Raw genomic sequence first — 13,034 nt, forward strand, 5'->3', positions numbered from 1 at the left:
AAAAAAGAAGAAAAAGAAGAAGAACAGGAGGACGAGGGGAAGGAAATTCACTTGAATAAGTTACTAAAATTAACTAAGTTTTCCTGAGGGCCAAAGTTCTCATGATCTTCTAATTTTCTAGGGTCTAGATGTGTTATATATTTGTTTTAAATATGATATGCCCATTTGCCAATATATTCATGAATTATAGTTATACATTTTAGAAAGATTCCCATAAAAATAGTTAAAACAAAATACAGTTTGCTTTAAACAATCAGCTTCAATTATTCTAATGTAAATTAGCCCATTCCTTAGTAATACCATCTTCCTACAAATGTTTCCCCAAACATGAACATAGTACCATCAGATTTTAAATCCACAAAAGCCATAGTACAAGCAATCAAGTTACTCATTCTTATAATTAAGATATTAGTAAGGGATCCCTTGTGACACTCTGGGTAGCAAATAAAGATAGGAGAGATGATAGATAAATGCCTTTAAGCAAAAATACTTGGCCATTGTATTGACTATTAACTCCAAGGTTGAATATCTCCATCAATAGTAGTTCTCCGGAGTGGCTAACACAAGTTCATACATAAGTGAGAAAATCAAAAAGTTTTGAAAAAGAAATTAAATATTTGAAATGTGATGGATTTTAATATGAATTTTGTTTGCTACTAAAAAAAGGATACTATCATTGTCATAGGTCTTTTCTTCTAAGTTTACCGCAAATAAAATAAGATGATTCACCTCTTCACTCCAAGAGATTATTAAAGATATTAGCATTTTTTGTATATAAAGATATTAGCACGTTTTTAGCTTTCAGCTGACTTCATTTGCAATAGGCCATGCAATAATAGAAAGTAAAATTAAAGGCCCTAATGTCAGTTATTACTTCTGCTTTTTATTGGTTTTATTCTAGATCTACACGTGCATTATGCAATTTTTTAAAAATGAAAATACAGTTTAGTACATAAAAAAGCTGACAATCTTAGAAGCAAAGACTATTAGAACAGACAAGTACAAGAATTGTTTGGAATACCTGGTTTTAAATCCCCATGGACAAATATGTCAATCATATATCGACAGAATGCATACTGATCTGACAGAGTAGAAAGAAAAAAAGCAATGAAAAAATGTCATCGACACCTTTCTTTTTTCTAGGGAGAAATGGTTTAACAAACAAACAAAAAACACAATTCTATTTTAGTTACTACAATATTTTCTGTGAAGAAATAATTTGCACTCATGTGAACACACGGGGAAAAAAGGCATAATAAACGTAAGGTTTCATTTATTCCAAGAAAAAGAATAACCCTAAAAAATTGAAACAGACTAGTTCAGGGTAATATTATAATAAGCTATTTTTAAGAATTAAAACATTTTCATCAAATTTATTACAAAAATCATCATATTAAAGCAATTTTTTCATTGTCCGTATATATATATACTTCCAATAATGAAACAGAAGTTTTACAAGATGAAACTGTTTCCAACTTGGAGCGTTTTACCAAATATTCACTCCTGGCCCTTCTGCTAATTGAATGGAGCTGCAAAATGTTTTCTCAAAGAGGCAAGCAGGAGGAGGGCTAACCCCTTTGCAACCTGTTAGGGGTCCTCTGCATGGAAATGCTCTTCAATTAGAATAAATCCAGGAGAACAGACTTTCAGCCTCAAATGATATCATTGTTAAGCTAATTAATTGGGTGATCTTTATTAGAAGATCATCTTCTGATCTTGACTAGTCTTTGGTCTATGGAAAAAGTAAAAAAAAAAAAAAAGCATAGGATGTAAGCATTTTGGAAGACTTGGTCAAAGGTAATTTCAAGAGTTGTTTTTTTCTTTTCCCTCTAAATTAAAGACATTGCAGTGAACTTTAAATTCTCACATAACTTTAGATTCTGTTGAGGTCATTCCAACCCAAATTTCGGTTGAGAAATCATTCTATAAGTTTTACCATTTCTTCTTTAAAGAATGCTTATTATGAAATGAATGTTGTTTAAGATGATTTGCATTTTACTGTTTCTAAAGAGGCATCTTATTAATCCAACAAATCCAAAGGCAGCTTTAGGACCAAGAGAGTTTACTGAATTTATACAACATGACACATCCTTAAGTGCGCCAAATTATGTATATCAAACATGAAATAATAAAACTTGTTATTATGCAAATACACATACAAGGATTTTTGTAAACCTCATTGTTTATTTTAGAGAATTAACACTTTGAGTAATCCATTTTATTATAAAACTCTGACAGGTCTTTTAAAAAAATAAATGTAGTTATTGCAGTAGATGTAAAAATATAATCCTTTTATTAGTACCTAAATATAAGTAGGCCAAAACTCATAAAGTTTCAAAATTTGCCTATATTTTTGTTCTTGAATTGGAGCACATTTTCCCACAGGTGAGTTGGAGAGTGGGAAGTAGGCTAGGTCTCAGATCAGTCAGGAATCTATTTGCTCCTGCATGTACTGGCGGTAATAGCTGGGGTTTCTGATACGAGCACCTGGGCACTCTATGGTACAGGAGAGAAGTAAGATTAAGGGCATAATTGTTTTCCTGAGCAAAACTGTAGAATGGGCAATTTGACTCTAAAATAAAGCAAAATGAAAAAGTATATTTCTCTTGAATGGCAAATTTGAGGTTGGGCAAGGGTGGACTTCCCCAAATTGTCAAGCTTTCCCCTTTGTTTCAGTGGCTTAAGTGACTGTACTATTTCTAGATTTGTCCTTGCTACAATTCAGAAGTAGTTCTCAAAGGGCAATTTAAATATCAAAAAGATAGCAAATGTGTTGAAATGCAGATTTCTAGGCCCCATCACACAAAAAACTATAATTCCATGGGTCTGGACCCTAGGAATACGTATTTTGTTTCGAGAATCACTGATCTAAAATCCCTCAATTTTTTTTTCACAATGATTCCTAGTGGCACTATCGCCTTCAGTAACAGCAACAAAGAATGTATGCATGTCTTAAGTTTAGAATGCAGGGACTACTTGGAATTTAAAGAGTTTGGAAACCCCCTAAAATTAAATATTATTCTCTGCCCCAAGTTGTGATGGGATGTTTATATACACAACATGTGGAGTAGTATATTGAATTAACTAAAATCTTCACATTTCAGAGTTTCTTCATTGAATGTTGACAATGTAATGAAACTACTTAGCCTATACGTTATATTATTACCAATGTAAAATGCCTATATTTAGTATACTAATATTTTCTGAATGCAAAAGTCATTCATTCAATTAATGCACCAATAGTTCTATGAGCTTCCAATTTAATAAAGCAAATCCCTTATGAATTCAAAGAATGTTTATTTTTTTAATCTAGAAAATTATTTGAGTTACAACACGTACGAGGTTTCTGTTATATTTAAATGATACTGTGATGTTGCATTCTAATGGCACCAACATATCAATAGGAAGATGAAAGAGTATTTTGACAATATTTTAAATTAGGAATTTTCAAATATTTTAAATTAAGATATCCATTTCCATCTGTCCTGAGCGTTGACCTTAACAACGTGTAAGAATTCTAGGAAAGTATTATTTTGAGCAAGAAACCAGTGTTTCTGCTTCATCTAAGGATAAAGCAAAACCAAGCCTTCTTGATTCTGGAAGATTCGTTTTATAGAAATGCTACTTTAAATGCAGCTCAAATATTAAAATAGAAAATATTTCCTGAAGAAAATTGCAAATGTTCTATCATTCTAACTTTCACAGTTATGTGATGATAATTCACATAAGGTCATTTCGTATTTGGTCACCACTTCTTAGTATTTTTTATCAAATAGACATCCTTCTAGAAATAACACACTCTGTCCATTTCTGCCCTTCTTGATCCCCAGGGAGCAGTGATGGAGGTCATTCGGCTGCTGCCTTGCTGGTGTTTCCTGTGGAGTGGCAGCTGAGAGAAAATGCGTTCTTGGTGCAGAATGTCAACAGAAAGGAAATTCTAAAAACCTCTGATGAGGATGGGGCGAATGTGGTCCGGTGCTCTATGGCAGATTCACATTAGCTATACTTTCTCTGTCTGCCACAAATATTTAGATAGTTATCAAAAAATAAATTAAAAGAAAGAATGAGTGTAGCAGTGGTACGTTTGATTTTTCTTTCCCCACTGATTTGCCACAGACCATCGAGAATCAGGGGGTAATACCTGATCACGCTGACTCTTCTTACCCTACTTTAAACAGGTTAAGATTGGTCTATAAAAATTAGATTACATGACATATGAATGTGTGTATAAGTTTATGGTAGGCACGTACATAGGTATGTATCTTATCGCCAATGCTTTAAGGAGAAATATATTGTTTATATATACAATGTTAAGACTAACCACATATGAATATATTTGCATGTATACTGTATAATTAAATACCAATCAGTATATGTGCTCCATGTAAAAGTCTGTTTCCAATCTGTAAAAGACCTATAGGCCCTATTTATTTAAAAAGAATTGTTTAGAAATCTAGATGAAAAGAATGACTCAAATTCATTAGGTCTAACTTAAGCTAAGTAAATACACAATTCCTTGCCCAAAGGAGAGCTAACTCAACAATTTTACTAAATCATCAATACAAGAGTCTCAAAATCAAAGCCACCTCACAAACAGATTATTTAAAAAACACTATGTTTTATCATGTTGAGTTAAAACCATAATGTGATTAGGTTTTTTATAAACAAATGCTCTTAAATCTTTTCTTAATTAAAAAAGAATAACATATTTATGTGTCTGACCAGCTATTAGAGGTAAAGTTTTGTTTATTTACCTAATGATACACTTATTTAATTGATGGTAGCTGTTCTCAATAGGGAGCCTTACTTTGGCAAATGTGTTGTTCAGCTGATAAAATCACATTTGTACTTTCATTTCTAATTTTGTGATATTTGAATGTCCTTTTAATAGATAAATAGCTCTTTCTGTGGAAATGAAAACAGTAGATTGAAAATGGAAATGGCAATATAATGCTGTCTTTAATAATTCTGATTACTGATAGGAGTAAAATACAATATATACGTGACTTGGAAAATAAATATTATTTGAAAATGTTCTAGTGATGTGTCTCCATAAATAAAATATGACCCCTCAAAACCCAAAGATACTGAAAATAAACATCAAAAAGTGTATTCCTGTTCCTAGCTGGTAGATAAGTATTTTGCTGCTCCCATATATAACTGGCATGAATTTTTACTTACTGTATTTATGGACAAAAAATAAAAATATACTTGATATGTTTCAGCTGGTTTCATGTGATTCTTTTCTTTTTTTTTGTTTGGTGAGGAAGATCAGCCCTGAGCTAACATCTGTTGCTAATCCTCCTCTTTTTTGCTGAGGAAGATTGGCCCTGGGCTAACAACTGTGCCCATCTTTCTCTACTTTATATGTGTGACACCTGCCACAGCACAGCTTGATAATCGGTTCACAGGTCCACGCCCAGGGTCCAAACCCTCGAACACAGGGCCAGGAAGCAGAGTGTGCCAACTTAACTGCTACACCACCAGGCCAGCCCCTATTTTCTTTTTTAAAGGGCAATCTAAAACGTAAAGTATTTTAGGATCTTGATAATCGTTTTAAATAAACATATCAGTGAATCAGAAGATTAATTTTTCTGTTTTCTATCACAATAAAATAGTCCATTCAAAATATTTTCTCTTTATTTACTACTTCTTTATTTTCTACCCAAAATATTTTATAAATAACATATAGTTTTAAGAGAGGTAATAATTAATATTTTATGTTTTTCCAAGGCAATATAATCATCTTTAAAATTGAAAGAGGTTTTAGGGCTCCAAAGTTTTAATTCCATTCCTAACTTTAAAAATTACTTTGAAATAAATGAAATTACCTAAGTTAAAAAATTTTGTGCATCATTAAAAAAAAAAGAAAAAGAAATTTTTCCTTTCTTCTTCCCTTCATTCCTTTTCTTTTTAAAATATATTTTCAAAAAATATACATCTTTTGTCATATAAATCAAAGTTTACAAATATTACTTGTGAATTCAGGGGAAAACGTGATTCAAAGATAAAATACAAGAGTGGATTGCAAAGACAAATGCCATATGATCTCATTTATCTGTAGAACCAAAAAAAAGTGTGGATTGCAAATTCCATATCTAGTACCTTATAATGGGGAAAAATTATTTTCAGTTCCACTGTCCAAATAGCTTACTCAGTAATAAAGTTTCAAAATTTTTCAGTGAAAATCTCACAGAAATCATTCCTTAATTTTAGTCCTCAAAATTATTCAAAGCTACCAAAGTAAAGGAAAATTTTATTTTGCACCACCCCTAAGAAACATTTATAGGACTAGTCCCTACAGAAAAGATCCCACATTCTGTGTGAGTGCCAGGATGGTGTAGCAGCCTGGCGCCAGGAATGGACTTAGGAAAGGAAAGCTTCAACAAGGGGCAGACATGTGGGACAATAAGGCCCTCAGCTGCCCTCTTAAAACTCCACCCTTCTATGTTTACGTAGCATCTTTCCATAAAGAATTTCAGGTTCATATTCGACCCCCATTTAAATAGTCTATTTCTGTGAAGTTGGGATTAAGTTTGACACCTCTCTTATCGAAGAGCAGGACAGCTGTCAGATACACAGCTTTCTAAAGTCATAAATTTAGCCAATGGCTGCTGGCAAAGAAACTTCAGAGTTCTTTTCCCTATAACTTCCTGCCTATTCAATTAACTGAATTTAACAATTCGATGTATATTCTACATTATGTGCTCTTGCAGAGACAACAGGAATGTATGGATAATTTTTATCATACTTACTCTATGTGATTTGAACATAAACCCCTTAAAAATCTCCTTGAGAATTGTTGCTGTTTTTCCTGGACTGCTCTTCTCCAAGGAGTAGGACACAGAATTTTTGTTCCACTTTTTTCATACAAATCTCATATCTCGAGAATTCAACATCTATCCTCAACCTTCAAATAACTTCAAATCCTAATTCAAATACTCCTAAAAATTATTCAAAATGCATCTTTAGATATGTGGACACATTTTAGTATTTCTATAAATAAATTTTAATTCCCAAATTATTGTATTTCCTTCCAGGCATTTTTACTTATACAAGTCTTTTGCTCTCATTTGGAGTCTGATCTCAGTCTTTTTCAGTTTTTAATTTCACTGCATCTGCTTCTTGCCCAATATTCTCTTAGAACCTCTGGCTGCCTCCTCTGAACGTTTACCTTTCTGTTCGTGCTTGGATACAGCTGCGGTCTCTTTCCTGTCCTTTTCTTTGGGTTTTGGCGATGTTTTCTGAACTTCTTTTACTTTTGTAGCTGTTGGCTTCACTTTCTCCTGTTTCCCACCTTTCACTTCCTTTTTAGTCTTTTCTTCAGTCTTCTCTTTAGTCTTAGCTTTCTTCTCTTCTGTGTACAGAGACAAGTTGGATTATTTTTGCTTATTTACCAACACAGCATTTCGTCTTTCTTTGGTTGTTAAGAACAATTTAAAAAGAAAGAAAAAAGAAAAACAATAGAGAAATAGTGTCCCTGACATAAACACTTGTGACTATTATCTGACTTTTATATAGTTTATGAAGTGCCATGTTAGCGTATTTAGAAAAAACATTGCTATCTTGCAAGTTGGGCTCTTTTTAAATTTGTACTTGATAACATTATATTTTAGGTAGACAGGAACTTAGCATATCAACAGGGAGGCATTAGGAATGTATATACAGGCGTGTTCAGTGAAAGGTAATGCCCATACTGAAGAGCCTGACGAAAGAGATCTTTTAAAAGGATGTGATCATTTTGTTTCACAACTAAAATATCCTAAAAGTCATTCGAGAAACTGAACCATAAACACAGTATTTTTTAAAGATAACTATTAGGAATGCAAATGTAAAATGACTTGCACTGGTAATAACTAATATAAATAAAACAATAAAATCCACTAAAGGATAACTCAGAGACATTCAGTCTCTTATTATTTCACAGAAAGGGAGCAGAAATTGGGATATTGCCTCCTGCTTATCTTAAGTCAGAAATAATAATTCTAATGAGTTTTAAAGCCCTTAAATACATCCTAGTAAACAGAAAGGGCTATAAATTAGAATATATATGAATTATACATACATATATGTTCTATACACACATTCTTAATTTGTTATTGTATGTATTTGGGGGAAGTAAACTGGGAATGTGAACTGATCAGTCTGAATCTTTCAATTATTTAAAAAAAGTAATAATAATATAGCAACATTTGTGAAAAATTGTTTATAATAGATGCTGCCTGTTGGAGATTATTTATTCTATGGGTTCACACATAATCACTAGATACCACAGTAAGTCTACTACAATGTTGGACTCTCTCATCTCATTTTCCAATGTAGTGGATAGACTTTATTATCACTCATGTTGAAGAACTGATGAAAATATTATAATCAAGTTTCTTGACTTTACTACACTAAGCAAGAATTTGAGACTAAGAGTAGATAATATTGCAACGTCCTGCGAATAGAAGAATGAAAGTGATAATGCCTGATGCTCGCAAAACAAAACTCATCTGTGCTACTGCATTTAATTGAATGGACAAAGCACTGTTCTTCAGAAATTTTGCAAGGAGATGCTAATAGCGTGTTAGGGATAGGAAGATATTCCTATGATCAAATAAATTTGGAAACACTAAGTTAAATCTGTTTCTTTGCTATGGAACTTCTCAAAGCTAAAGTGTACTGAGAATCTTCAAAGAGGGGGATTATGCCATGCACTGTTTTCCCAAGTTACCTGACCACAAAAACTCTCATACAAAAATCATCCAGTTACTCCACAAACTTCCAACGTCTTTGTGACTTCCACAACCATATTCAATGGGGGATTTTCTTCTACTTTCTTTAAACTATTTCTAAATCTCCTTTGCTGGTTACTGCTCTTTCCTACAGCAGATTCATACATTTCTGTGACAGAAAACCATCAGCTCTCTGAAAATGACTTTCAATCAACATTATTCCAGAACCTCACACCAAAATATTTATTAGTTTCTGTCTGGAGAGAAAGTTCCACTGAGATAGGGAACAGTACCTCAGACTCATGCAACTCATATATCTTCTCCTAACAAACTGTTCTGGAGAGTCCGTCATAGCCTGGGCTCTGAGCTAGTTCCTGGAGCTCTAAAGATCAGCAGGGTAATATTCCTATCTGAAGAAAGTTTAGTACTGCACTTAAAACCCTGCACAAACTGGCTCCATTCTATCCCTCCTCTCATAGTATATTCCTCCACCAGGCTACTTACTTTTTCTTGAATATCTCATATGTTTTCTACATGCCAAACATTGCCAGGCTGCATTCTCTATATTTTCCATGTTTTCCACATATATAAATTGTGCCTTCAATTCATATGCAACAAATGGCTCTGCCAATGAAATGAATCATTGCTTTATCTGAGCTTGAATTTGCCTCAACTTTTATTAATGCACACATGCTATTCTCTATTATATAACTTGTATTACAGATGGTTGTTCACATATCTGTCTTCCCTACCAGACTGAGAGCAACTTGGGGATAGGAAACATATTATTCATTTTTGTAGCATCATAATGTCTATCACAGTGCTTTTCTCAAAGAAAACACAGAATAAATGTTTACTGAATTAGCAACTTCGATGAAGGAGAGAAAATAGTAAATGTTTCACTATGTTCAGATGATGTGTATAATATAGTGATATATATATTGCATATGTAAATATGTGTCTAGAAATGAACTTGACAAAACTTGGAAAATTTTCCAAGTAGTTTTTTGTTTATACTTTATTTGTATGTGAAATTGTTATTTTGGTTACCCTGAATGATACCAACCCATGCCTTGTGGATAGAAGTTAATTTAACCTTAGCTTCATACTATGGAATTTAAAGATATGTGAAATTTAGATCTACTTTATAATTTATAAATGGGGGGCAAAGATAATTTTCTTAAAGACAGAATCATATCTAAAAACTAATTTTTATCAATGATCCTAAGTATAAAAATAACAAATTTTTTCCTACATATTTAGACTGTCAATGATCTTCATCTTTGAAACAGATAACTTCGTCTCATATTGAAAACAAAACTGGGTTGAGAACTCACCAATAATGTGGATATAATGAGGAAAATACCACGAAGCTAAAGCAACACCCAAAATGTTGTTTTTATCAAAATGAGTAGATGTTCTTAAATTTTGTGCCAAAATAGTTTTCCTATTTTCTCAAAAAGAATTTAAGTGACATTTGCACTTAAGAGTTCATTAGGGATCAAAAAAGCAAAGAGCATTGTCAGGTTATATTCAAATCACCCAGCTCTATTTATGAAGACATTTAATTCATGACTTTTGTCAAATGGAAAACAAAATGGTCTAATCAAAAGAATGACATCAGCATATTTGATCCAATTTTGGGATTACCATTACTCACTCCCTAGAACTTAGACAGAGTTTGCTGTTTAGCAGGAATTACTGTATTATACTCATTTTACATATGAGAAATCCAAGAACCAAAAGGGTGTTTGCCAAAGATGGTGCAACTAATGAGTCAGGAATAAAAGCAAAAGAACCAGAATGCCTAACCCATTTCCCCATTACTCTAAATTGCACAATGTTATTAATATTAACCTATGGGGATGAAACCAAAAATATATTTTAAGACATATGAGAGAAGATATAAATATACACAGACCAAGTGAAAGCAATAGAAAATCTTTTGAAAAATATCAAAACAGCAGTAACCTGTCCTACTTCATCAAACACACAGACACCTGAACATTTTTACTTCCAGGCCAGTTAGACAGCCTGGCCCAAACTTGGCTTACTCCACTCACTTATCTTTTTATCATTTTCTTCTTATTCTTCCCTATCTTTGTTATTTTTATTGAATTGTAGATATAGACTAGTTTTCACGGTGGATATGGGGTCCTACACGTGTTCCCCAGGGTAGATATTGCAAGGTCCATTCTTTCCTAAGAGGAGGTCTTGAAGTGGTTCAGCCAGTTACCACCCTTGGGCAGTCTGTGCTTGAAACAGAGCCAGAAACTCACTGTGTTCCATGGCAGTGCCTCTGGGAATCAAAGATCTTCAGAGAGAGATTCTACTTTAATTCTGGTCATACCTTTCAAATATGATAGCTTATCTTTGTTTCTAATGAAATGTCACATACTATAATGTATGCTTTTTTAATCTTATTCTGTTTTCCCCAAAATTACCCATTAGACAAGGAGCAATTCTTAAATATTTCCTACATTCCTAACATAATGTATGTATACATATATAAAATAAAAAGAAAAATTATATATATGTGTGCTTGTGTGTGTGTGTGTATATATATATATATATATATATATATATATATATCCATATCTACAGTCATGCGTTGATTAACAATGGGGATACATTCTGAGAAATGCATTGTTAGGCGATTTCACCATTGTGCAAACACTATAGAGTGTACTAACACAAACTTAGATGGTATAGTCTACTACATAGCTGGGCTATATGGTACTAATCTTACAGGACCATCACCATACATGTGATCTGTCATTGACTGAAATGTCCTTATGCAATGCATAACTCTGTGTCTATATCTATCTATATCTATATCTATATGATTTGTTTACATATCTCTCCCAGAAGAATATAAGTATATAAATGAAGTGTTTGTGATTTGTGGCCATCCAGGTCGACTCAAGATGGCCCCCAATGATCCCCACCTTCCATATTCATACCCTTGTGAATGTTCTCCCTTTGAATATGGGCTGTCCTAAGAATTTGCTGCTACTCAATAGTATGTGACTTCCATGATTAGTCTACATAAGATTGTTATTTCTGTCTTGTTAGCTGATTCTTCCACTTGCTAGGTTTGATGAAGCCAGCTATCATAGTAGTGACACTCATGTGACAAGGATCTAAGGATGGCCTCCAGCCCACAGCCAGAAAGAACTGAGGTCCTCATTCAAAAGCCCTGAGGAATTGAATCTCACCAACAATCAGGTAAATGAACTTGGAAATGATCCTTCCTCAGTTGAGACTTCAGATGGGACTGCAGCCCTGTCTAATACATTGATTGCAGTCTTGTGAGAGATAGTGAGGCAGAAAACTGAGCTAAGCCATGCCCAGATTGTTGACCCACAGAAACTGTGAGATATTAAATGTGTATTGACTTATGTCTCTAAATTTGTGGTATTTGTTGCATAACAATAAATAACTATTACCGTGTTAAATAAATATTTGTTGAAGGAATAACTGATGCTTGAAGACCTTTATTTAAGTATCTTTGGAAAGAACACTTGATTTATATTCAGTTCACTTGGAGTTTCATCTTAGTCTAATTACATATTATTTATATGACCTGGCCAAATTGTTTTCTCTCCCTGGAGGGTAAGTTTCTTTATCTATTAAGGTAGCTAATTAACTGGGATGATCTCTAACATCCCTACTAGCTTTAAGATTTCATATATATGTGAATTTATTTTCATTCACATCTATCAAACAAAAGATAATCAAATAGAATAAAATAACATGTATTTCGTTACAAACTCCATCTTGAAACTAAATTCTTGCTACCTTCTAGGAAAGAAAGTCTCAATTTACAATTCATCTATCTTAGCTTTAATAAAATGATATTTAATTATATCACAGAAATATTTAGTAAAAAATATATCTGCCTCAAATATCTAATTGTGCAAACACATTAAATTTTGAAAATAGATTCCAATTTTTATCTAAATTATTAGTCCCTTCAAAATATTGGATTGAGATTTCTAAAATAACTGATCACATAAAATCTATATTTTAAAAATAAGGAGGAAATTTAAATTTAGGAGGTAAAACTGAACCATCAGTCAGAATCCATATTTTTCTAACATCAAACAATTGGTAGACAAATTTAGAATAGCAAAAGCTGGTTTATGCAACCTTCCAAAATATAAAATGTTATATTGATATTCTAATTGACTTTTGGGGGGTTACTATTAAGACACCGCTGGTCCTCAATGGCTTAAAATATCGATCAAGAGGTATTCATTACCCTTTCTTCTTGAAAAAGGAAATCCCGAATTTGAATCTTCTAAAATAAAACTC

At 32.8% G+C, this 13,034-nt stretch overlaps 1 protein-coding gene across 1 annotated transcript in view; it reads right to left on the minus strand.

The window, feature by feature from the left end:
* TRDN (triadin) overlaps positions 1-13,034 on the minus strand; it is a 330,560-nt gene that overhangs the window by 256,796 nt on the left and 60,730 nt on the right. Inside the window, exons 8-9 of the mRNA XM_087443768.1 lie at positions 7,175-7,357; positions 1,022-1,081 (exon numbers count right to left, since the gene is read on the minus strand). Of these exons, the coding sequence (XP_087299894.1) occupies positions 1,022-1,081; positions 7,175-7,357 (243 nt within the window). The remainder of the gene's footprint in view (positions 1-1,021; positions 1,082-7,174; positions 7,358-13,034) is intronic.

This window comes from Ceratotherium simum, chromosome 19 (assembly GCF_057802395.1).
Source record: "Ceratotherium simum simum isolate JZ-2026a chromosome 19, ASM5780239v1, whole genome shotgun sequence".
NCBI classification, from domain to species: domain Eukaryota; kingdom Metazoa; phylum Chordata; class Mammalia; order Perissodactyla; family Rhinocerotidae; genus Ceratotherium; species Ceratotherium simum.